Here is a 26,439-nt window from a genome sequence, read left to right as displayed (position 1 = left end):
TCCCCTTCTGCACACCCGCCAACCCGCCTTGTGATCAGAGCTGCACTCAGCTGTGACAAACATACTCAACATCGCAGAAAAATTAGACACGGATTGAGTTGACAAGAGCCCCTAAAATCTACAGCTCGGGATGTCTTGCCAGACTGTGATTATCCCACGGTCTTTTGACTGTAAGCCTGATATGTTGTTTTTTAATTTTTTTTTTTTTTTTTATATTCTTCATCTCATTGAAAATAATTATGCGTCAAGGAAAATTAAAATATCACAAGAAAATATGCCCTGTAAATTTCTACGGGTGTCTAATGACATGCCCTCCTCAAACGCAACTGAGGCCACTGTCTCATCCCGTGAAAACGAGCTTGATGAGCTACACAGACGGACATTTGAGATGCTTTCATTCACACTGAGTCCTGGAGCCTGCGGTACTTTACGTATTCAGTCATCTCTAATAGCACCAGTTGACATGAAGCCTTGTCCACCTCAATATCGCCAAAGCACAGCTGAGGACTCATCTATAATTTCACAACAGTTTTGCCTGCCTGTTTCTCTCCGGTACCTTCTTCTCCCCTACCTCTCCTCTCTGTATAATTTAGCAACAGATAAGCTCTTCCTCTCCTTCTACATTAGTGTGCTATGTCACTGCCAGCTGAAGGAACGGAGGCCTTCGCTTTATATGTGATACAGTTTCTGCCTGCCAAGCTGAGCCACTGTTGCCGCCACTGTCACTCGGTGCTGACGAGTTTGGGCACTTGCCACGTTCTGCACCTGCCAGGCTCATAAAGAATCCCCCTGTTTCTCTGGGGCCCGCAGGCAGGATCTGCCATAATTGTTGAGGATGTTGCGATTTAGACATTCAAGCCAAAGCTTAGACAGTTGATGGCGCCAACAAGTTGGCAGATGGTCCATTTTGTTCAGCTGATCCGTCAGTGGGGTATTTGAGGTGTTAAGAGGAGCGAGCGGCTGTGATTTGTCACAAGTGGCAAGAATTTATGCCACGGTCTCAAATGTAAGCAAAAGTCGATCTATCAGTAAATGCTTCGCCGCTGTCTTGGCGAAGAGCCCCGCTGCACAGGAGATTGTTGATTTGCAGCAGAGGAACCCTGGATAAGTAGGTTCAGTAAAATATCAAAGTGAAGTGGATGAAGTGGCCACCCTTGTCGAGTACCTCCTCTTCCTCTCACTCACCATATATATAAGGAGGGGGGGGTCAATTCATGATTGATGTGGCTCACACCTCATGTGGAGTATGAGTGAGTCCAGCCTGGGTGTTTGCTGAAGCTGGAGAAGAACCGCACATCGTTAATTTGTGCATGTGTTCACTATTACAATGCCGACGGCTAAATGAAAGCATATTTATGACGTGACAAAATGATGGAATGAGGCATCCAGAAATTAGCCTTCTGCAGAAATTCCACTCCGGCATTGTCAACTCATTCACACCTCCTGCCTCCTGTTTTTCTCGTCTTCTCCCCCCTGCGTCGGCCTCAGTATCTGCCGCTGTCTTTGGCTCTCTCGCATCTTTGCATCTTGTCATGTCCCCATATCAACCCGTCTATATATAGCAGGTCTCTCCCCACACTCTCGCCGTCTCTGTAACTGGAAAAAAAGCAAAGAGTGGGAGCCGCACTTTCAATATGCAGCTTTGTTCGGGCCAGAGGGCAGAAAAAACGAGGCAGGACGAAAGAAAGGGAGAGGCCGAAGAGGAAGAAAGCGCCATTGACAGACGGGTGAACACCCGTCAGCCCCTGTCCCTCCCTCTCTCCATTGTCTCCAAGTGCTAGACGTCAGCAAATGACAAGAATCTGAAGAGAGGGAGGACAGAGAGAGAAAGTGTGAAGAGTCGGGGCTTTGTTTGGGCAGGCTGGCCTGAGAGCCGTCGAAAGTGCACGCAGGGGAGAGATTGGGTCAGCGATGGGGATGGAGGAGAGAGCACTGGGCTCAGCCCGCTCCCCCCCCCCCCCACCCACCCACACTGTGCCCTCCTCCTCCACTGTAAACAGGCAGAAACGGCTTCCCACCGTTCCCCACATAACATTTACACATGAGCAGCGATCACACGGGGGGAGACGCCGCTCCCCTTCACACCCGCCCTCGTTAGCGTGCACATGCAAAGTGCTGATTAGCATTCCCTCTCAACCAAATCACATCATGGCGAAGTTGTAATCTAACACATTACATTCATCGGGGCTTAGAGTTGACAGCGCCGCCCCCCCCTCCCTGTTTTCCCTTTGTTTACCCGATGAATTCTTCTGTAAAACGCAGGTGCCTCATGTCTGCGGTTGCTTTGTTGCCCCCTCCACTTCAAACAGATAATGTGTGTAATTTGTTTTAATGAGGGATGAAATGGAGAGAAGTGGCAGGGTGGAGGTGGGGACGGGAGGTGGGTGGGGAGGAGAGGAATGGGCCGGGCCGGGCCTGGGAGAGGGGTGTGGTTGGGTATAAACCAGGGGACAGTGGGTTATCTGTTGTTGTCCTGTTTTGAAGCCCTCTGGCCTGGCATCCTTCACCCCTCTGCTCTCCTTCTCTCTCTTCCTTTCTTTTGTCCTCCTTCCACTCGCTCCCTTTCAGAGCGGGACTCGTCCTCAACTCGGCTCCTGTCAACTCTGCGGCATCGCTTCGGTCTTTTGGGAGCTCCATAGAAGCCTGAAACCATGCTGACGTTTTTGGCGCTGGCGTCGGTCGTCCTCCTGGGAATAGGTAAAGAAAAATAAACAGCAACAACAACAAAAAAAAAACTTGTATTTTAACTTTAATCTCATTTTGATGAATCCCACACTGAATTGAAACTGACTCTGGAGGCTAAAGGTTAAACGATGCTGAGGAAATGAGGCTTTTTCTTTCTTCCCCTCCAATACTTTTCAGAAAATTCATTAAGATGATGTTACTTTGCCCCCTCTACACTAAACTAACGCCACTCAATTTGGTCTGTGCTATTTTAATTGAATCCAAAATCGCCATTGGGGCCCCTGCAGATAGAGCACCTATTCAGGTCTGCTGCTTATCTGTCCATCTGTGCTGCTTTTCTAAAGCAGGTGTCTCTAATCTTTCAAAGTTTCCCCACCGATGATGTTGCGCCTTTTAGAGTGAAAGTTGGCAGAAGGTTTTCCTCTCAAGCAGATGCAGTATCTTCTCCTTCCCCCTCCCCCCTGTTAGATATTTACTTTTTTTTTTGAGAATTTTAATTAAAAGTGTCAAGTGTGATTTCATTGACAAGTTTTGCCCGGGCTGGCTGCGCTAGCACCAATCGCTCAAGGACACCTGCAGAAAAGCTGTGAACTTTACTATCAGGGTGTTAGGAGAGGAGAAAAAAAAGGCTCATGAACACTTAGGACATGAGTGTTAGTTTATCTGAGAACATCGCAACTCACAGCGATGTGTTCAGAGTCTGAACTGAACTACACAAAAACGCTATTGTGTGTGAATTTAGAGCAGCAGGTGTGTGCGGCTCCTGGGGGCTTCTCGCAGGTTGTTTGAGATGCTGAGTGCATTTTCCAAGGAAGGAAAATATTGATTTTTTGCAGCCAAAACCAAATTAACATCAATCATTAAATATTATTTAAGCGTAAACAGGCCACATGATTAAGCCAACATAATCAATTTTAATGAAGAAAATGATGTTCCCCTTTGACTTTTCGAGACGAGCACCGATGTTCCGGTATCAAACTGAACATTTTCTGGGTGCAGCTACGGATCAATGGTTGGTCTGACACAGCTAATGTGCAGTTTAACTTGTGTATCTGGGTGCAGGTCTAAGTATTTGGGATTTGTTTTATAGATTTGAAGGAGAAAGCTAATGAATGGAAATGCACGAGCTGCTTTGTGTCTGCAATGATTGAAGCAATATTGAGAAATGTGGTGATTTGCGGAGTCGTTATGTGTTTTCACACCAAAGTTTAACAAAACAAGGATGAGCGGTTCTGTATTTTTCTGCATGTTCTTGACACAACCAGGATAAATTGAGAAAAGGGCCGCTTTTTGTTTGCAGGTTTAAATTCATGATTGTGGTTTTTGTGTGTCTCAGTGCCGCAACAGTCCCAGGCCATAGTGATCTACACCGGCTGGGAGCGCCACGCCCTGGTCGGCTCCGACATCCGGCTGTCCTGTTCGTTCTTCTCCTGGCGCTGGACCTCAGAGGACGTCACCTTCTCCTGGACATACAGGCCCGACGGCTCCCGGGACAGCATTTCTGTAATATACACACAACAGTACACAAAACTGCACGGTATTAAAGGCCCAGATATCAAAACTAACATCTAGCCAGGGCACGCTTGAGTTTGCTCTCTCCTGGTTGGCACAACTCGTAAAGAAACCAGTAAATTTTCAACAAAAAGTCCAAATGAATCATTCACGTGCGTTACAATAGCTTTTAGTACCTTTCAGCTCATTGTTTCGTTGCTAGAGCCTCATTTGCGTTGTCTTCAGCCACATCAAGCAGCTGTTTGTATGACAACAGCTCTGATAAAAAGCTGCTGCACACTACCTGCTCAGCAGCCAACGGCAAGCGGGGGGAGTTAATGACGAGCCGATGAACACAGGGCAGCATTTAGCAGCTGCAGAGCCAAATATTTAGCATGACTCCTTAACTGGAGCCACAGCAGACAAGCATCCTTCCCTTCCTCTGCTTGAATAATGTTGTTTTGGGGTTTTGTTTTGTTTTTGTTTTTTTTGTTTTTTTTTCTTTGCGTACTCCCAACTTGAGGCTGATCTTTTTACACATTCAAGAAGCCGCGCATAAATATTTTAGAAGACAACACAACAACATCCTTTACAGCGACAGAAACGTAGCCCTGCCAACAATGGCTTTGTTAGCTGCCAAAACACTTTTTTGTGTGTGTGTGTGTGTTTCTGCCATCTCTGTCTCTGCCAGGAACAAAGACAGGAACACACAACTGCGTCCTGACATCGCGTCACGTGGCCTTTTGGTCCAAACTTCATTGATCTTCGGCTTCAGCAGCAGGAGAATTTAAAACCTGGCCCATCTGAAAAAAGCTCTAAGCTAACAGGACGCAGACGTAGAAGAGCTCGGTCTCACCTGCCGTCACACACTTAAACAATGTTCAGTTTCTGCAATCTGCAGCAGCACAGAAACTTTCCCTCCTAATCTTTCTGGCTCCTCCGGCTGCCTCACCTGCCTCCTGCTCTTTAATTTCACTCTCCCTGCCCTTATCGTCCTGCCATCTCTCTAATCTCTCTATCTCCCCATCCTCACTGTGCCTCCCTCTGCCCACCTCCCTTAATCTTCCTCTCTCCAGCCCTGCCTTCTTTGTCCCTCCCCTCTTCTCACATTATCCCCTCCCCTCACCTCCTTCGCCTTCATCTGTCTCCCCCAGTGCACTCACTTTGAAACTAGATCGCCCCCCCCCCACCCCTTCACTTATCTTCTGTCGTTCATTTCTTCACCCGCCTGGACAGATTTACAGTTTCATATGTCTGTCTGTTTTCGTGCTGCATTTGTCCTTTGGAAATGTCGCATGTGATTTCAGACATGTTCGTATCATGAGAGAGGTTGTGTGGGATTCAATTTTGTGCGTCTTGCAGGTTCAGGAACAATTTCGATCAAATTTGACCTTGACTTTGGGGAGTGTGGCTCATCACTTCAAATCAAATCAATTAGAATTTCAATTTAAAAAAAAAAAAAAAAAAGAAAATCAATGGTTTGACTTTTGGATTTAATTTGCGATGACAGAGGAGGCTTTTTGGTTATGCTGAAATGATACCGGGAAATTTGAGAGTCTCGCCGTCTTTCAGCTCATTTTTTATTTTCCAATCTGCGCTCACATCATGTTGTTTTGGCTCCTGAGAGAATGAATGACTGTACGACACCACGAGACGCAAATAGAGACAGACTAATGGCAGACGGCGGATCTGTAAAGCAGCTAAAATCAAGAGGCTCCTTAAGGAGTTGGTGTAGAACAAAAAAGAGTGAAAAGAGAGAATGCTAACTCCAAATGGATGCTAACGAATCATCATCCAATCATCAATTAAATTCACTTAATTGGGTGTTCTGAGATTCAGCACCCAGGTTTTTGTCTTTTTAAGTGAATCAGTCAGTAAATATGCGTTACTATGGTGACGCCACACATGTAAACAACACGATGTCCCCTACAGATCTTCCACTACACTGGCGGTGCTCCATACGTGGACAACAAGGGCCCGTTCAGGGACCGGGTGGAGTTCGTGGGGAACCCAGCTCGCCGCGACGGCTCCATCCTGATCAAGAACCTGGAGTTCAGCGACAACGGCACCTTCACCTGCGACGCCAAGAACCCCCCTGACATAGTGGGCCGGCCCTCCAGCGTTCGCCTGCTGGTCTTTGAGAAAGGTGAAACAGGAAGGGGGAGGGATGGCTGGCAGGTGGGCGGGTTCTCAGTAAAATCCAATTCCCCAGCATGTTAAGTGTAATGCTGGCATTGTCTTACTTCTGTGCCTGCTCATTAGCTTTCCACTGAGCCCATATGGCGTATTTTGGTGAATGTTTTTTCTCAGAAGCCGATTGTTCTCAGTTGTTGTTATAATCATCCCCAACTCCAAAATTAATCTCAATTTGTGCTGCGCATCAGACTAAAGCGAGCGCTGTGTTCAGACCAGCCGTCGGCGCGCCGCCTCGTTTAGGATTCCTCGCACTTCCATTAAATTAAATCAATTACAACGTTATCTCTTTTTCTATTTGAGATCCCTATCACTGCCTCCCTCTTCATTTCTTTCCTCCACCCCATCTTCACGTTTCTCCCTTCTCCATCATTTGCCACCTTCCTCCCTCCGTTTGCCGAGCTCCACTCTCACATTTGTTCCACCTTCTCTCCGGCTGCTTGAATCCCTCAACTTTCATTCAACCTTTATTTTACCTTTGCTTTCCTTTTTTATTCTCCTTTTATCTCTCATTCTCTTTTCCCTCAGTTTCACCCCCCCCCCGCCTCTTCTGCCATCCATTTCCTCTTTCCTTATGACAACTTCTTTTCTTCTCTTGTCCCTTTACTGTTCCTTTCCTTGTGCCTTCTTTTTTCCCCGGAGCACTGCCTGTCACTTGCTTTACCTCTCTTCCCCCGTTTCATCTCTGATTTCTCAGTGTTGTTCCTGCCTCCTGACGCCACCCCCCCCCCTCCTTTTCCTCTGCTCTCTCCACAGTGCCCATCCAGGCTGGCGTGATCACGGGGGCCATCATCGGGGTGGTGCTGGGTCTGCTGGTGCTCATCGTGGTCATCTACTACCTGATGAGGTTCCTGGTGGCGCGCCGCGTCTTCAGCCTCAGCGTCAGGTCAGTGCCCGGCCTGCGGCCAGCGGCGCTCTGCCAGTCGTGTCTGTGCCAGGGACTGGAGCTGAAGCCAGAGCCCATCCCTGGCACTGACACCTGCGTGGCCAAGCTGGCGTAGCTGCGGTGCCACCACTTGATTTGGTTAGATGTGCACGGTTTAGGTTTGTGATTAGTCAGCTGGACACGGAGCGATGGGAGGGCAGCGGTACAGCAAGAAGATGGAAAGTGGTGAACCCAAGGCGGGGATGATCATGAAGATGATGGATCCATCATCTCGCTCCTACCTTTCCAAACTTAGATCATAGCACATGGAACGCCGATGGCGGAGGGGGGGGCTGTGTTTGACACGGGGGCCAGTAGATTAAGCTGATGCGCTCTTTATGATGACTGCCAGGCAGTGCTGCCCTCTGACCACTGGAGGGAGAGATAGATTCGACATTCTGACATTGTCTTTCTTTTGTCCCCTCCAGCAAACATGGCAAGAAAAAGAAAGAGGGATCACAGCAGAGACAGGCAAGTTTCCTTCAGTCCTTCCACGTCCCCTCCTCTTCTTCCTCTTCCTCCTCCTCCTCCACTTCCTTTTCCTCACACACCATTCACTCAACACCAAATGCAACAGCTTCGTTTTGCTGTCACGCTCAGGCCCCACGCGGTGAAATGACGTCCTTTTGGAGATATTACAGTAGCCTTCGGTGTTTGAACATTTGTTAGGCGCAGGAAATGTGGTGTCAGAAGAAATATTCATCTATTCATTCGGCGAGCAGCCACACAATGGTGCACATCTAACGTGACAGTGCAGAACGAGACGGTCTCGCAATCACACCCCCCTCTCCTCATTGCCAGCTCGAACGGCGCCAATGTGTCCACACACTTTAGCATTTTAGCACCTTATCAACTGCAAAATAACGTGTCATTCAAAATGTCGCCTGGAAAATGCTAATAACAATGTTCAAGCTGTTAAAATGCTAGAGCCTTCTGAGCGTTCAAGGTGTCCCTCCCCTCGATTTCTCCCTCTTGTGGCCCTCACTCCTCCTTCGGCTGCCTTATTGAGGGGACCGGGGGGTGGGGGGTGGGGGGGGCAGGAGCACGGTGCTAGTAAACAGCCGTTGGGCAAAAATCCAACCATCGACTGTGAAATGGCCGAGGCCGGGTCACGGCCCTAATGCTATTGCTGTACTGAATGGGACTGTGATTTGCTCGCTGTGGGGAAAAGGACAGGAGCCACTGATTTCACTCACTGGGAGTCAAATGAAAATCACTGGGCCTATTATGGACAGCGCTGTTATCAGGGGTTTTTACGCTGCTGCACGCTGAGGATTTTGGGTATTTTTTTCTTCCCCCCTTCCATTCCTCAGAGGAGTGTGATAGCCTCAAGTGGTGGATTAATCAGACACTTTGGTGGCTTGTATTTTTTTTTTTTTTGTGTGCACCAGGGCAAGTTCTGTTTGATTACTCAGTGGTAATGTGGGGGCTGGATGGTTCCAGGGGTGTATTGTAATTGACTGTACGTCTTGCATGCTGATGATGGGGAGAAAAGGGGTAAAAAAAAAAAAAGGAAAGTCAAGGGATTTTGGTTGAAAAAAAAAAAAAAATCCCCCCCCCAAAAAAAAAAAAAAAAAAGCTTTCAAATGAGAAGCACACTAAGAGATCAAAGGTCTCAGTGTGACAGTGAGTCATTTAGCCACAGGTGGAAGGTAAAAATGAAGCGGCGGTGACTCGGAGTGCCTTCGTGGCTCATACCTAGGGGGCGACACTGGCGAGGGGCCAACCCGTCCTCCTACCTCAAACGAAGGTGCTCGGCTCTCATCTCCCCGGGGCTCCTTTTCCTCCCTCTTTCTTTTTCTTCCCTTTCTAGTGTCGTTTGATTGTCAGGTTACTCTTGAGTTGCAGTCAGTTGCTCTCAAGTGCCTGCAGCGGGTGACAGTGCATATATGAATAAATAACTTGCCGCCAAAAGGACACTGAAATATTTGACAACGTTGTCGTTTACAGTTACTCTCCTGAAAGTCTCGGTTTGGAGGAGAAATACACTGAAGCAGCTATTCCATCTGAGCTCAGACCCAGACTTATTTTTCATTTTTATTCATTCATTTCCTCCTCGGAGCTGATCCCTCTCTTGCAGCTGTACCGCAGACACAGAGGGGCTCGTGGGATTTCACGGTGTGCTCATAAGTGGTTGTTTGATAAAACAGCCCTTGTTAAGGGCCTCTGCTGACACAACACAATTTTCTATCAGCCCCGCCATCTTTGTTAATTTTCTGTTTGCTTGGCTTGCACTGCAAATCTCCAAAAGGCTGCTGGTGAGGGAGTGAGCGAGCGAGTGAGTGAGACAGAGAGACAAAGAAGCCCTGTGGTGTTTGCTACTCCCCATTAGGTGGAGTGGTGGGAGAGAGTTTACCCCTGCAGACACACACACACACACACACACACACACTGTACTGGAATGATAATTGAGTGCACTTGGTATCGATCTGAGCTCTCACACGCATGCACAGCCCCACCGCACCCATTCCTCTCTCCATCCACCAATTGGCCCCCCAGTTCACTTCATTTCACCCCCTCCTTCGATCTCTCATTCACATTCCTTTCATCCGGTCCCCTGTTTCTCCCTCCCCCTCCTCCCCCCATCCTCCGTTTCTCTTCTTTCCTTTGACTTCCTCACTGACCATGAAGCATCTGTCTGTCTGTAATTCCCTCTCTCTTCCTCCCCTCTTATTCCCTCTCTCGCTCTGCTGATTCACTCTTCGCCGCCGCCGCCGCCGCCGCCACCATCTCCTCACTGTCTTCCCAGTTTCTCTCCTTCTCCCTCCTCAGGTCGTCTGTGTTTTGATCAGCTCTGGTTCTGGACAGAAAATCACTACCCCTCACCCTTCATCTGCCTCTCAATCTCCCCCTCCTCAGCTGTCAGCGTCTCTCTTTAGTATGCAGCCGGGGCCGCAGCCACTTACCTGCCTATCTACCTCCCCACCACCCTCCTATTTTGCCACTGTGCCCACATTTCCTTTGAAGTGTGCGGAGCTCCCGTAACAAGGCTGGTTTCTGCATTCTGCCGAAGCAGGCTGGAGTATCATTAGCGTGGGAGCTCTGAAAATCTTTGCAGCACAAACAGAGCCTAGCCCTGCATGCTTAATGGTAAACAATACCATGATATATGAGAGAATGTAAGTGTGATTGAAGGTAATGACACCGGATGGACCGGTGCAGCAGCCCCCGTGGAGCCGGATGCTGGCTGTAACCTACGCCTTATCAGAGTGTGTGCTGCTTTTGCACAGCGCATAATTAAAGATGATAAATTTTCTAATGCAATCAGTGGGGTATTATTAGTGGGAGCTTAAGCGATGAAGGAGCAGCCCCTGGTGTGCTTTTCACCGTCGACTAACCTGACGTATAAGAGCAGAATGATTTCCGACTCCAAAGCTTTAGATCCAGCGTGCTTTCCATTCACCCCGTCTGTCCTTGGTAACACTTCGCAGCGGTGGAACGGCCTGTGGAAGTGCTTGTTGTTGTTTTTGTTTTTTTTAAATAATCCACAGTGTGGTTAAAGCCTTAACGTTAAAATGAAGGTTCATTTAATTCCCTCAAAGAATTTAATGCACTTATGATACGTTTCAGAAGGTCGACTTGCAGGTTAACGCGCTGGAACACAGCTGTTGATGTGTGTTGGTGTCTTCACCTGACTCCTCTCTGCCCCTTCTGATTTGTGTTGACTCTTCTTCCCTGTTCCTCCTTCGTTCCTTCACTTCCTTTCATAGATTCCTTCTTCAAGATGTTTTTAGACAATATCCAGAATGAGTGGGAGTGAGTGGATGTGCACTGTAAGTGCTAATTGGATGAATATTTGAAGCTGATGTTTTCTTTTTCTAACGCAGACAAGCCTGAAAATCATCTGGAAGTTTCAGATTGAATTAATTATTCTCCTTAAAGCAGCTGAATTCGAGCAGTTCAAATTGGGTTATGGATGGCACGTGTGCTGTACATGAAACGGCTATTTTAAACAACTGCACGTTCTAAATGCAACATAGTCACTGAAAATGTCTAAAGAGCTGTTTTCAATCTCATTTTCAGATATTTATCATTCAAACCAGCATCAGTCAAATCCCAATTAAAAACCCAGTCTGGTATACAGGTTGTGTGTGTGTGTTTGTTTGTGTGAGTGAGTGGGTGTATTTGGGATTGAGTGTGTGTTATTGATCAATTGTCACGCAGTTGTCACAGGTGTTTGGAGCCGGCCTGCCACTGTGTCCCATCCTAACGCATGGTTACCTGTTTTGTCACCCCCTTACAGCTCTGGACACCGCCCCCTCTCACTTGCTACCCCCTCCCCTAAAAGGACTGTGTCTCTACCTCCTCACCCCTCTCTGTCTCCCTCCAAATGTCTGTTTCTCTCCTCCTCCTCCTCCTAAATGTGTTTTTCTTTCCTCTTCACACAGCTCCACCCATCCTGCTAACCCCATCTCTCATCCTCTCACATCTAATGCACCCCATCTCCGCCCCCCAGGTCCTTCCTTCCTTCCTTACTCCCTCACCCACTCTCTCTCTCTTTCTATCTCCCTCGCGCTCCTTTCCTCCTGAAGTGACTCTCCTCCCCTGTTCTCCCCCCGACCCCCTCTCCCTCCTCCCCCACAGGGCCCCGTGCCTCCCGCTGACCCCTCCAAGGTGAAGGCGGCCGCCTCGGAAAAGAAGAAGCAGGAGTCACGCAAGGATAAGAAATAGGATACGGGGAAGGGCTGGGGCGCGCTCGCCAGCTGGCTGCTCCAGCCAGTGCGCCAGGCGGTGGCCAAGTCCCAGCCCAATCAGCAGCAGCGAACCATAGTCAGAAAGACAGAGAGGGTGGGGGGAGGAGGTGGGGAGGAGGGCCCGGGCCGGGTGCTGATGACCATTGAACTGGAGCTGACCCGCAAAAATGGGGAGGAGGGGTCTGGCATTGCGAGAGGGACAGGGAAGTCCAAAGGGCTTGGCCTTCTATCCCACCTCGCCAACCAGCTCACCTTTAAATAATACACCATCAGGGGAGGGGGGGGGGCAGCTTTTGAGGATAGGAGAGTGGGACATTTAAAGGAAACTGCAGAAGAGCTACTTTACACCCACCACAATGCCAACCTGAGCGCCTGAATAAATGAGTCAAATCATATCTGCTCCTGTCACAGGCTGATGACTGTCGACGCGGCCGTACAGGCCACGATGTCGTGATAATCTCTTACACCAGCCGGCACCCCGAGTGCTTTTGTCAGGTCATGAGATATGCCATTTGAAGCAAGACCCTTAGACGGCTGGGTTTGATAACAATATCTTGAAAAAGCCGCTTCTTCTCCGGCTTTTGCCTTTCTGGTTTCTTTTATAGTGATCCTATCCTCTGCCAAAAAAGAAAAAGCTCTCTCTAAGTGTGTCCGATACGCATCACCAATCCTCAGCCGCAGGGACAAGCCAATTTGCTTTTTCTCGAAGGCAACGTGTCAAACTCCAACTTTTCTCCCCCTTCCCCTCCCATCTTCACTCTCTATCCTCTCCCATCCCGTGTCTTCCTCTTTCACTGTGAATTTTTCTGTCTTTCTTTCTTGTTAATGCAAATTACAGAAGTGATTTATATGCTAACTGCTCTATCCTGTTTCTCCTTCTCTCTCACTTCCCTTCCCTCTCTCCTTTCCTTTCCTCTCCTCTCCTCTCCTCTTCTCTTCTCTCTCCTATAGATAAAGGTCTGACTTCTCCATGACTGCCTCCACTCCTCTAGTCTGCTCCCTCCTTTTCTGCCCAGCCTGATGCAACCCCCATTATTTCCCATTATCTCTACTCTCTCAAGACAGCACTGGCTGTAAGAACAGTCCTGCTATAGCAGCGGCAACTGTGTCAAATAATTTTTACAACGCCTCATCGGAGACCCCGTATGCGCTCATTGGACAAACTGTAAAACTGTTTAAGGCCTAACTATGCACATAACTTCCTTAAGAGGAACCTGAAAGACATCCCCGTGTGTTTAGAGTCCCCTGAATCTCCCCCCCTTAATGTTTACGACTCAATCACACACTCCGAGTGGAGCTGCGAGTGCACTCTGGACTTCAGATAGAGAAAAGGAGAGACAGAGAGGGAGAGGAGAGTGATAGTGGGAGAGAAATATGATTCCCGCTCTCAGCCAGCGTAGATAGAGGTTCAAGCCCTCCAGCTCGGGGTGTTTCAATCCTCTCACATTTGAGCTAATGGAGGTTGTCGCCATGTCCCTGCCCCGGCTAAAGGGGCTATTTCTGGCGCTATGAGAGCGCACAGGCTTACTGTAACAGCTGCACATTTTTCAGCCGACAGGGGAGGGAGGGGGGCGATTGGGGCAGAGGTGGGGGGGGGGTGTAGGGAGAGAGAGAAAGGAAGCAGGGCAGGCAGTAGGGGGAGCCTGCGGCGCTGTTTGTGCCCAAGGCCACGAGGCTGTCAGCTGTTGAGTCCACGGCCGGTGACTGACGAACCGGGGATGACGTCACGGCCTCCCCCACCCCTCAGAGGGCTGGCGGACGCTCTCAGGACTCTGACAAAAGGGCTTCCCAGGAAGAAGGTGCAGCTTCTGTGCTCTCGGTTATTTTCGGTCCGGTTAATCTTCCGGCGCGCTTCTCTTCGTCAGCCCAGGGCTAATTATTTTATCGTGTGCTGGTAACCAGATATCTCTCTCTGCACACCCCCCCCCCCTCCTTTAACACCCCCCAGGCCTCCTCTGCTGCCTTCGCTCTTCTCTTATTCACTCTTCGTCTTGGGATTGGTCTCCTTCTACCAACCCGTGTTTCATTCTCTCTGTCCTCACGTCTTTGGCTTTCTTTATCTCTTCTTCTTCTTCCTGTCGTCTGTGCAGTGCATTATTCCCCCACAGAAAAGGCCTAGACACAATCCACTCCACTCTTTAAGCCTCTCCTTATCTGACTGCCAGGCCTACAGCTCAATGCTCAGCTCCTCTTTCCTCTCCGCTGTCCTTCCTCTTCCTCCTCCTCCTCTTCTTCCAACTCGGTGATGGACGTCTCTCTCTCCCTTTCGTTTTGTCCAGTGATTGACGAACGCCCTCTCTCTTGCCCTTCAAAATGCCCACAACCCCCCAAACTCCCCCTCCCTGCAAAGGCACGTCCCTCCTCTCAGCCCTCCTTCCACCGCCCCGCCTTTACTGTCTTATTTCTGCTGGTTCGAATGCCAAAACACACTCTGCTCTGCCGTCCAACCGGCAAAGGAAGGAAACACGTGGGCAGAAATCGGCCTTTAGTTGTCACCGAAGACAGAAACTTATAATCCAGCTCGCTCATCTCTGGTCGCAAATACGACGTGCGTTTTTATGTATATGTGTGTCTAGTTACAGAGTGTTAAATAAAGAGATTTGATATCAAGCAAAAACAGAGAAAAAAAAAAAACTACCCTAAGTAAAGCAAATAATGTTTATGAGACATCGTCTACATGTGTGGAGAACATGTGATGAAATGTAACTGTATTTTATGGGATTATATTTCTGACCGTGCGTGTTATGGATGGTACTGTGTGGCTGCGTCTTACTCCGAGGCGAAGGGAAATCGAGGTTGTCCTGCAGTGGCGAGGGGTGGGATGAAGGTTCGGGTGACTTCGGATTTGGCAAAATGTGGCTGGGGGAAAAAAAAAAAAACCAAACAAACAAAAAAAAAAAAAAAAACAACAAGGAGGCAGGGGGGGGACTGTACTTGCTGTGGGAGAAAGCTTCAGAGGAGGAGACTTATCTGGCGCGTTAAGCCAAAGCCAAAAATCCATATTCATCACTACAGCTCTTCCCCCTGAGCTTTCTTTTAAAGGTGCTCCTTCCCCAACCCTGAGCCAAAGATGGATTGCGATCTGCGTGCGAGATGTGCAGGGTGGACAGTTGTAGACTTGAACGTTCCTTTAAAATTCATAACAGGAATGGAGGTGCTAAAACCCCCGTCTTTATAACTGGAGATCTGTTTCACTAGTCGCTGTTTAACATCCAGTCGGATGGATTAGTTTGAATGTTTTCTTCTTTTTCAGCAAAGCCACACAGACACCTGACATAAGACAGCGTTAAAAAATGCCTTTTTAAAAATGTTTTGTTTGTATGTATTATGAACTGTATTAGTCGTAGCCGCACAATAACACCTTCATTTGAAATGACTGGAGCTTCTTACATATTTTTTACATTTATTTTTAATGCTTGTGATAACTCCAGAGCACTAACAACGTTCAATGGCTCTGTATAATATGTTGTAAAGAGAACGTAAATAAAAATTAAAGCCCCACACGCCACTGTTATCAACAGGAGACAAAGTAAACCCAGCTGAAAGTGTCTGCAGCCTCCTTTCTTTCTCTTCCAAGTCCCGACCATTGAGCAAATCTGTCACGTCTTTTCAATGACATACTTTCATGAACATTTCAAAAGAAGAAATTCGTTCCAAAATGAGATATTACAGAATAGCTCCGGCCTTATTAGCTCTCAGAGGACATTTGCATACACAACAAAAACGCTCTTTCTGATATAATCTGCAGACCTGAGGCGTTGAACAATGACCACCAGGTGTTTTTTCTCTTAAGCACAAAAGGAAATCATTTTTGGAGTTGAGCTTTGAAGCTCCTCTGCTGAACCAACTCCCAAACTCCATTTTTTGCCACCTAACTACCAAAAGTTAATACTGATGAACTGAAAATAAATGCTCACTTTATATTAATGACCTTCTCACTTTTTTGTTTTTGTTTTGTTTTGTTTTTTTTTTTAAGGGTGAGAAAATGAAGTGTAATTTTCAGAGAGGGCTAATTTTTCTGACTTAAAATGCAGCTGTGGTTCGGTGAGCATACGTGACCTTTTCAGACTACTTATTAAGACACACACTCTGTTCAGCTGCAGCAACTGAAAGACTCGACTTGTGGATATTTCATTTAAGTTGAAGATTATACCTGGCAGCATCGGGACACAGAGTGCTGTGACTCTTGTGGCTTGCATGTTCATTTCACATTTCTTTAGGTCGATTAATTAAAAACAAACAAAGAAAACAGTTAAGTGGCAATCAATAAGGTTTCAAGGTGTGAAAAGGTATTTTCCATCTGCTTCCAGTCTTTTATGCTAAGCTAATATCATCTGCAGTTGGTGCAATGCTGCATTTATGACATTGTAATGCCATATCAGTTACTTTAATTGCCACTTGTGAACCAGTTTCAACATCTGAGTTTTAATTATGAGCTGAAATCTGTTCCAGGCAAAGTCAATTATTGAAGGAAAACAAATGAACGGGCCCGGTTGCCAGGATTTGTGCACCTCTGTTTCGCTTTGTTAGTGTTTGTGAAGACAGCAGGAATGTAAAACCCAACACATGCGGACTGACAGCTGCCAGTCGTCCTCCGATGTGAACTTCAGGTTGTAAAAATTGGGAATGTTTCCCATCAGCGCTCCGTCATGATGTGGATGAGGCATCAGATTCAGATTTAAAGCGCCGTGAGTGGCAGCTTTCTCGTGGAGCAGATTCTTTCAAATCAGCAGCTAATGTTTTTGACGTGTTTCTTTCAGACCTTTCCTCTTCGTCTCTTCGCTACGAATAAGTAAATATATGATGATGAACGGCAGCCAACGGACAGATGCTGCTTTTTCCTCAGTTTTTTTTTTTTTTTAGGTTGTGAAGAAGGTTGAGGATTGAAAGATTTAGTTTCCTTATGATTTTTGTGTCGCACAAGTGTTTCAGTCATGTCTGCAAACACAACCACACCGAGTTTGTTCGGGTTAGCTTCATCAGCCACAGTGAGCTACACTTCAGTGTATTGAATTTTCTAAGGTTGTATTCTATAGCTTCCTTTTGAATTACACCTTTTTCCTTTTTCTTTGTAAGTGGGGAAATTGTGTTATTTCAGTGTTCGGAAGTTAATCTCCATTGAGGTTAGAAACAAGACTTTTAGCCAAATAATATCTGCTTTCTATTTCTGCTTCCTCCTGCTCCACTGAGGTTTACACTGAACCGTGTCATTTATTTGATTTTTTTATTTTTTTTTTTTTACTCTGCAGCCAAAATTTAAACCTCCAAATTAATGTCTATGAAATTAGATACCTAAACAAGACGCTTCATCTTTTATGTGTGTGTGTGTGTGTGTCAAACTCTCTTAAACTCCCTTTACTAGGTAGAAACCCTGAAAGGCACCGCAGAGGCTGATACTCTGAAGTGTTATAGGCTTTGCAGCACTCAGGCACAGACTCCACTGTAAAAGTAACTGGCAACTGTTGAGAAGACATTTGGTTCTTATCTGACACAAGATCGTTGGCTGCATCTGTTGTGTGGGCCGCCGGTGGTGACCTGCCGTATGCTCCAAATATGCTGGACTGTAAGCTAATTGCAACGCGTCGTCGTCGTCCATAAATCACTTTGAATTCAAGCAGAGGAAAAAGATTAAACCGTTTCATCTTTGAGGATCAATTAATAAATGATTGAACAATTTATCAGAGGACCTTTTAGCAGAACGGACCTCAGAAAGCAAACGGCTGAACACTCCGCTTCGTTAACAGCTTTGTTATAAATACTGTATGTTATGTAGAGTGCAGAGTTTCATTTGTTGTGTTGACAGCAGTGATTGATGGGCTGTTGTTATCGCAGGTGTGTTTGTGTGTGTGTGTGTGTGTGTTTGTGGGGGGGGGGCAGGTGCAGGTCCAAACATTGAAGCCTCCTGAGTGTTGAATGTGAAGGGGCAGGGGGAGGGAAGGGGTTGGGGGCTCAGGTTACCCTAACAGGGGAGGGGGGGGGTTGGTCAATACCCAAAAAAAGCCACCAGTGTCTTCCCCTGGTGGGGGTGGGGGATGTCAGCTGTGGCGGGCCCCCGAGTGCCGTCCTTCACATTGTAACCTGCCGACTCCTGGACGTCCAGAATGGGCAGAGGGGTAAGTCTGACTTCTTTGATAAAAGCAGAATCAACTCTTCTCCACTTTTTCTTTTTACTATCCTAACCCTGTTCCTTCCTGCCTTAACCGGGGGGGCCACGTGACTCTGCCTTCCCGCTGTAGCTTCTGTACAGTTAGAACATTTGGTGTGGACACGCATCATGGAAAACTACTGCGTTATCTAAATGTGCCTGCAGGCCTCGTGTCTCTGAGCGTCAGAGTGCTGATTTGTTCTTTGTTTTTGTGTTGTTGTTGTTCTTTAAGACAGTAACATCTCAGGATGATGGCTTTTCTCTTCAATAAGTTTTGTCCCCGGCTTGTTGTTTATTTGTGTAATTACGTAATTTTGTTTTTATTCCCACCATCAGGCCGGTTCCATTTACCTTTATGAGAGGACAGCCTGGTAATCGCCCTCGCAAACAGTGAGAGGGAAATTGCTATGCCAGACACATTTCAGGCACTCCACCGGCTCGGCGCTCCCTCTTTGGCTCTTTTTTTGATTACTTTTTCACTGTGTCACTCGCTCACACTCTCCTCTCATTTTCGTTGTATATCCCTCCTCCTCCGACGTAGCACACGTGCTGCTCAGAGCAGACTGACAGCAGCAGGTGATTTCCATGATGCACGCTTCCTCCAGCTGTTCATGGCACACTAGCTCACACATATCTACTATGAGAAGAGGGTTGGACAAAAAAAAAAAAAAAACCCTCCCTCATATTCAGTGAATAATTTGCCACTAGGACCGGGAAAATGAAATGAACTGGCCTCCACAATGTCCATTGTGCTCACATTGAGGCCGCTAATATGTGGCCATGAATGTAAATTGCCAGGCAACAAGTAAAGTGACTTTTCTCTGTTCTTTTCTGCAGCGCTCGCCGACAGGCCTTGGTGTTGAATAATCTCCATCTTTTTCCTTTTTTCCCTCCAGTGCGGTGCCGAGAATGGAGGGAAGCGGAACAAGCGGGACAGGGACTTGGATGAGCTGAAGAAGGAGGTGGCCTTGGTAAGAATAACAAGCTGCCACCGTCACCGGCTCGCACTCACACGGAGATTGATTCCTTCGCCGCTGCTCCCAAACTGCCCCCAATTGGTGCTACGCAGGAGACGCCGGCTTATTTAACGGGGCAATAAATGAAAACAGTGGCCCATAAACAAAATGGCAATCCAACCTGCTTAGAGTATCCAGTTGTTGATGATTTCCACGCCGGCCCATCCTCTCCTGTCTGTTCTCTCCGCCCTCTTCCATGTACCCAGGAAGATAGAGTAATTTGTTGGCCACCAGCAGCGTGGTGCAGAGCTGTGCTGTCAAAACGCAGCCAAGCGATGCCCGTGAAAACTGGGCTAAAGTTTTTGCTGCTCGCGTTACCGCTGTTCAGCTTAAGGCGGCCGCTTGTCAATTACCAGCTTGGCCTGTGACTGATTAAAAGGGAGGAATTCCTCCGATGCTGTCAACGTGCAACGAGCAGTTTTTTTTTTTTTTTGTAATGAAGCGATCAGTCTGCCTCTGCTGCCCCCCCCCCCCCTCAGAAATCCTTTAAACGACCATCAGACAATGTCAGATCAATATTGGGTGTTGGGAGAGGGGCGGCTATCAACAAAGCTTAACTGGCAAACTGTTTTGTGAACGCTGAGCCGTGCCGTTTGTTGGCTAAATTACTTGGTGCTGCGAATCATTGCTGTCTTCTGGCCGCCTCTGGACCGGCGGGGTTTAGAAATTGAGGGATTTCTTCTCATTTTTTTGTCATCACACAAAGCAAGCAGCCCTTTGCTGTGAGAGACCGACACCATGTTGGAGCCATTTTAGACCTGAAGTCTGTTTTTTATATTTTAATTACAACTTTCTCGAGGAGGCTCTCGGCCGTTTGGACACAGTATCTTTGTCAGTTTTGTTGGGGCGCAGTTAACCCGCCTGCTTTTCAGCGCCGCTTGTGGATGCAGGAGGAGCACGCTTCGCTCTTTGACTCCATTGATCCGCCATCAATCATTCTGTACGTTTAAAGCCATATCAGACAGAGAGAACGTAGCCTTTCTGTGGAAAATTGGATTGATTTAGTGCACTCGATGATCTATGGCTGCAGTCTTGCTGTAGAGTTGTGTTTAAAGGTAACCCCTCCCCTTAAATTAGCTTTTGAAGTAATTAAATGACTCTGATTCTGCTTTACTGTTTCTGTTCTACTGAAACAACATTGTCGTTGGTGTTCTTCGTTTTACTCCAACAGGATGACCACAAAATAAATCTGGATGATTTGGGAAAACGTTATGGAGTGGACCTCGCACAGGTAAAGACCGGCACAAACGCACAAACGGCACCCACGTTTACACAAGCACCAAGAGTGGTGGTGGGGGGGCGGTCTCCCTCACTGAGATCCAATCTCTGCTCACATCTACTGCAAAGCAACATCCAGCTCACCTTGAGCCTTCTTCATGTTTAATGCCTAAATCTCTCTCTCACACACACACACACACACACACACACACACACTTGGACGCATCGACTCCTGCAATCTCATGCACAGGAAGATACGAATACATCACATAAGTCTTCGCTTAGCTAAAGTTGGAGGCTGCAGGTGTGTGTGTTAACTGTTCAGTGCGTACGTTAAGGAAGAGCTCAGCTTAGTGTGTCGGGTAGACAGTTAAATTAAACCATGACGCTATTAGGCTTAAAACTGGCTGAAAAAATGTTCAATAAAGTTACATCCAGCAGTTTTACAGCTGAGCACTTGAGAAGATGAGAAGAGTCGCCCAGTTCATTATAAGTGCAGAGTTAAAAAAGCAGGAATATCTGATGTCCTGCAACTCTGGTAGTAAAATAGCTGGCTGTCGCGTTGTAATAAGATGGAGAGAGCACGACGTTCCATCGTTGATGTTTCTGATCTCCCGCAGGGCCTCACCAACACCAGAGCGGTGGAGATCCTGGCCCGGGACGGCCCGAACTCCCTGACTCCTCCTCCCACCACCCCAGAGTGGGTCAAGTTCTGCCGTCAGCTGTTCGGCGGCTTCTCCATCCTGCTCTGGATCGGCGCCATCCTCTGCTTCCTGGCTTACAGCATCCAGGTGGCCACAGAGGACGAGCCGGTCAACGACAACGTGAGTAAACAGCTTGTTTAAAAAATTACGCATGCGTGTGCGCCGCCACTTTCATCAGATACTATAAATCTGCATGACTTAAACACGCAAACACGTCTACCTTTCACCTGCTAACAATCTGTTTTTCTTCTCCTTCCAATCTTTGGTTTGGATCAAAATTAATCGTCCAACATCAACATTTGCATTTCGCCTCAGCTCATCTGTGTAAAAGTCACATCTGTAATCATCCTGCATTACATCTGATAAAACAGAGGCCTGTTAGTCAGACTGTCATGTCATTTGTGGGTTATTTCTGCAAACAGAATCCCCCCCCCTCCTCCTCCACCCCCCCGACTGGCCAAGCTATTGCACAAACCGAATAATTGATCTAGTCGTATATTACAGCATCCCGGTGGGCTCTAACTGATGGTTATTTATTATCTGTCCACCTTTTACGCAGAGAGCAGGTGAAAACGTTCTCTCTGGATGACATTTCATATAGTGAGGAGAGCTGAGTGCTGATTTGGCTCCGTTATTGCTGCTCACTGCAGCCTGACATTGGCTGGCAAATTGTAAAAAGCTCATTTCTTCCTAATTACAAAAATCGTGGGACATCATTAATTTGGCCGACAGAATATTGTCAAAATATGATCATGCCATCTGCCAGTAGTACAAATATCATTGTTCTGCTGAAAATCAAGAATCGAAACATGCACATACAGACTAAATATTCAATCCAGTCTCAACCTGAAACCAGAGAAAAGTCCAAACCTATTTTGTTGACTTTCTTCACCTTTTGTTTTCTTGTGAGCAGATATATTTGTCTGACCTTTACCTAACCAGAATCGCCTCCTGAGGTCTGAATCTCCTTTCCAAAAGTCACAGCCAATTAGGTCACATGACACCAGCCCGGAGCCAACACTCACTAAAGGAAACAGCCAGAAGGAAGAAGGAGAAACAGGGAAAAGCTTATTGGCATATAAAAAGCCCAGAAACCCATTTAAAAGCTCCAGGATTTCATCTTTGCATGGGTCAAATTACCGTGCTGGTAATAATGACGCAGGATCCTCTCCCCCGCCCCGCTGAGGAGGGCGTGAGGTAAAAACAACCACTGACTCTGGCATCGCTCCTGGCATTTGCACAGAAAACTACTCAGACCAACCGCCAAGCAAATGGAGCCAAGCAGCCATCCACACTGCACTTTATGGAGCTGAGTCATTATGCATGCATCATCCGGCGCGCTCCGAAATTCCAGACGCCATTAAGGTCTTGCGTAATATACAGTAACATACAGCTCATAGTCGCGCACACGTGCACACACATGATAGCTTTAATCTCCCCGTGATTTAATCTGCACACTCAGTGCTCAGTATGTACAGCCGGATGCTCTGGTGAGCCACTTCAAAGCTCCTGAGCGCCGGCAGCTTCGGCACTTTGAGTCTTTGCATAATGTACAAGCAGTTATTTGAAATGAAAATCCACCCTAACAGGAATTCGCACAGTGTCATTGTCTTAATTTTCAATATTCTCAATGTTTGTATTGAAATGAGAGATTTTCTCCATTTGAGCATCACCGAGCCGCCGAAACGATGTAATTTACCGCCATTTTAAAATTCACCATTGCAAGTTTATTCTTCCAGTCGTTTAAACTCTCGTAGAGCCAACTCTGTCGCTTGGCTGGTTTTCTTCCTATAATTCGATTCAATTGGTGAAATATCTCCAGAAGTGAGAAGAGGCAAAAGAGCAGCAATTTTAACCTGAAGACGACACACGGAGACAAAACAGGAAGCAGGAAGCACAACGCGGATGTGCAGGCGAACGTTGTAATCAATGATCAGTGAAACAAATGTATTTCTTGGTTCAGAGGATTTTGCTGGAAAAAAAAAAAAAAAAGTCATTCAGATGTAAAAGAGCAGCACAGTTCTGCAGTTGTTGCTGTCAAATGAAAGCGTTACCTTCCAAAAAGCAAACTTTTTCAGGATTTTAGGAATTTTCTGTTCCAGGACTCCGGGACGTGAAGTGCACCACAATCTGGCAGACGCTGTCATCCAAAGCGCCTCGCTGTCTTGTTTGCATCAATGAGAGCTGAATCTGTAGCAGCTTTTTTTTTTTTTTTTTTTCCCATCTGATATAGTCCCCGCTCACAACAACAACAACAAAAAAAAAAACCAAAACAACAATAGCACTTACTGCAAAGGTAGTTTTTGGATGTCTGGGTTTGGCAGACAGATGTTCACTTGGACTAACACCAAATAAACTGTCAGTGAACTCTCCAAGATGGCAGGGACTCAGCTCTCAGGTGGTTTTCCTCCTAAATCTCCGACTAAGACTCGACGCTCCCCCCGTTTTCCTCGCCTTGATTCTTCTCTCGCTCGCTGCATTTAAGGTGCCACCGCTTTAAAACCAGCTTGAAGCTTGTAAATCCCCCATTCGTTGCTCATTTAACACGCCTTACCTGAACCACATCAAACCGAGCGGGTAAAGGACGTCGTCGTCTCCCCCAGCGGCCTCCTCCTCACCCTCCCTCCCTCCTCCCCTGTTTCAGTTGTATCTCGGCGTGGTGCTGGCATCCGTGGTGATCATCACCGGCTGTTTCTCCTACTTCCAAGAGGCCAAGAGCTCCCGAATCATGGACTCCTTCAAGAAAATGGTGCCTCAGGTGAGTTGATGCGGTTCAGTGTTTGGTTGCAGTCGCAGAGCTTCCTGAATCAATAAGCCATCCCTCAAGTCGGTCTTAAACACTCAATTGAGTGGAAACCTAATAGGCTTGCACAAAGGAAGAATAAATGTTTGAGCCAACTTTGGCTTGTGAGTGTGTTTGCATAAAAACTCCACCTCTGGCACTTCGATTGCCTAATTCTTTAATCTATTTAGGCTCCTTTCTCTCCCTTCGTCTGCCTCCTTTCCCTACCTGTCACTTTTTCTTTTCCCTCTCTCTGCACCCTCCGGCTCCTCTCACTTTTATTTATTTATTTTTTAAATCTCTCTTCTAACTCTTCCTCTGAGGAAACCTTGCTGTCCCTTCTCTCTCTCTCTCTCTCTCTCTCTCTCTCTCTCTCCCCCTCTCCCTCTCTTCCTCACCGTTCCCCTCTCCTTTCTCGTCTCTCACTCCGTTTCTCTTCATGCCAGCAAGCGATGGTGATCCGGGAGGGGGAGAAGATGCAGATCAATGCTGAGCTTGTGGTGCAGGGAGATCTGGTGGAGATCAAAGGGGGAGACCGCATCCCAGCTGATCTTCGAGTGATCTCCTCCAGCGGCTGCAAGGTAGGGGAGGCAGAGGGGGAGGTGGGCGGGGGGCCTTTCTTCAGTCTGTCTGTCTTCCCTTTAGTCTTTCTTTTCCATCAATTTCACAGAGATTTGATCATAAAGTATTGATTGACATTCTGGTGGGGAGGGAGGGGGGGTCACTGATTGTTGGGTGGGTGGAGTTTGGAGATGTTTGTAGTAAATTTCATCCAAAAGCTTCTGAAAGTCGTAAATGTACCAAAGTCAGAGAGTCACCGGAGTATTTGGGATTCATGGGAACACGAACGTCTGTAAAAAGCCTCGTGCAGTTACATCTCAGAGCAGCGCCATTAAAAAACTTCGATCTGCTGTTGGCGGCGGACAGAAGTCAGAGGACCTTAAATATTTCATGGCACCCAGTCGATTATACGATGAGACATTTCAGTCCGGACAGGCCTTCTCCTAAAAACAACAGTCAATGGAGCAGACGCTGCTCTTGTTGTGTGATAGTAACACATGTTTATACTTTCTGCTTGGCAGATGTTTCCATATTTACAATCTGGCATCTTGATTATTCTAAACAATCTTTCTTAATCAGTCAATTTCTTTCACTGACGAGGAGAGTCAGACAAGAAGATTTTTTTTAATGATACCAAGTCAGTGTTCTTTATGGAAGATCGACCTCATACTGTATTTTAAGGTTTCTGTTTTCTATTTCTATTAGCTTCAGAAAAGGTTTTTGTTATGAAGGCTGAGTTTGTTTGTCCATCTGGAGTTCTGATTAGTTCATTGTTTGTTTTTAATTTGGGATTATAATGAAAAGCAATGAAAGTAACAAAGAAAACTTTATTTTTTAACTTTTTATATTGTATCATTTCAACAGTGTTCAAGTGATTTTCAGAAAGAAAAGACAAAAACAGATGAATTAAGCAGAAGAAAAAACATCTCGAAGAGGTCACTGTACAAGGTCGCGCTCTGTATGTGATAATCATGTTAAGATGCGACAGTTTGTGTGTGTTGGAGAAAGACGATCATCCATCCAGCAGCGTTTTGTCCCCGTTACAGCGTGGCAATAATCTCCACAAGAGAAAATAAAACTGAGAATGACTTTGTGTCGATCTTTAGGAGACGGGAAAGATCTGATGTAGCTTCTTTTTTTTTTTTTTTTTTCTTTACACAACTGAGTGACATTTTAATACAAAGTTAAAGTGTTCAAACTAAATAATTTCCATATTCACCAGTTCGTGTTTTGTGTCTTTCTCTGAGTTTCCTGTTTGTCCTTCATCGTCACACCTCTGGGAAAAACGCTTTCTTTTCTTTCTTATTTTTTTTTGTTTTGCATCAGTGCACCTTTCCCCATCAACCTCCCCGCCCCGCCGTCCGTCTCATGTCCTCTCTGTCTAATGCTCGTCCTCTCTCTCCCTCTTCCTGTGAAGGTGGACAACTCCTCTCTGACGGGGGAGTCGGAGCCCCAGACTCGCTCCCCGGAGTTCACACACGAGAACCCCCTGGAGACCCGCAACATCTGTTTCTTTTCCACCAACTGTGTCGAGGGTCAGTAGGCCACATCTGGCCAGCGTTGTCTCTTCACACCTCTGATTGTCTTTTTTTTTTTTAGAAAACCATCTGGATATCAAAATCGTTTAGCTGTATCTTACCTCCACAAAACGTGGGTGTGCTTCAGCGCACTGCTGATCCGCAGCTCCGTCCCTGCATCCTCCACTACAGCGTGCTCCGAATGAATTTGGAATGCGTAAAGATTATTAATGAGGGTTTTCATTTCAGATTCAACTGACGGGGGGTTTTAGTTGACATTTCAGTCACCATCCATCATCACGTAGAGATGCAGTGAGCATTTCAATGGAATATTTATGTTAGATTCTGCGACTCCATAAATATTTTCAGCTGGATCCTGATGGTTGAACTCTAAAGTGGAGTTCGAAGGGGGGGAAAAAATTTTTTGGTCGAATAAAAATTTAATAAATGAATGCTCCAGACTGTGAATCAAATAGTTTGTATTCCAAGGATTGAGTTGAGGTTCAGT

The 26,439-nt window shown here is 46.7% G+C and overlaps 2 protein-coding genes across 3 annotated transcripts in view; both read left to right on the top strand.

Moving 5' to 3' along the window:
• The first annotated feature begins 2,475 nt into the window (after positions 1 to 2,475).
• Positions 2,476 to 13,545, top strand: mpz (myelin protein zero). Of its 2 annotated transcripts, none has more exons than XM_029525653.1 (6): positions 2,476 to 2,697; positions 4,022 to 4,188; positions 6,109 to 6,322; positions 7,126 to 7,255; positions 7,723 to 7,765; positions 11,879 to 13,545. In XM_029525653.1, the coding sequence occupies exons 1-6, from the start codon at positions 2,652 to 2,654 to the stop codon at positions 11,963 to 11,965; spliced, it is 687 nt and encodes a 228-aa protein (XP_029381513.1). In that variant the 5' UTR covers positions 2,476 to 2,651; the 3' UTR covers positions 11,966 to 13,545. The 2 variants fall into 2 exon arrangements, with proteins under 2 accessions (XP_029381513.1, XP_029381514.1); XM_029525654.1 differs by having other exon boundaries at positions 11,538 to 13,545.
• Positions 13,546 to 18,014: 4,469 nt separating this feature from the next.
• atp1a2a (ATPase Na+/K+ transporting subunit alpha 2a) overlaps positions 18,015 to 26,439 on the top strand; it is a 31,192-nt gene continuing 22,767 nt past the window's right edge. Inside the window, exons 1-7 of the mRNA XM_029524519.1 lie at positions 18,015 to 18,101; positions 19,030 to 19,104; positions 20,321 to 20,380; positions 20,988 to 21,191; positions 23,716 to 23,829; positions 24,300 to 24,434; positions 25,832 to 25,949. Of these exons, the coding sequence (XP_029380379.1) occupies positions 18,090 to 18,101; positions 19,030 to 19,104; positions 20,321 to 20,380; positions 20,988 to 21,191; positions 23,716 to 23,829; positions 24,300 to 24,434; positions 25,832 to 25,949 (718 nt within the window). The 5' untranslated portion in view covers positions 18,015 to 18,089. The remainder of the gene's footprint in view (positions 18,102 to 19,029; positions 19,105 to 20,320; positions 20,381 to 20,987; positions 21,192 to 23,715; positions 23,830 to 24,299; positions 24,435 to 25,831; positions 25,950 to 26,439) is intronic.

Source organism: Echeneis naucrates, chromosome 17, assembly GCF_900963305.1.
Source record: "Echeneis naucrates chromosome 17, fEcheNa1.1, whole genome shotgun sequence".
In the NCBI taxonomy this organism is placed as follows: domain Eukaryota; kingdom Metazoa; phylum Chordata; class Actinopteri; order Carangiformes; family Echeneidae; genus Echeneis; species Echeneis naucrates.
This window is presented reverse-complemented; position numbering and strand designations above follow the sequence as displayed.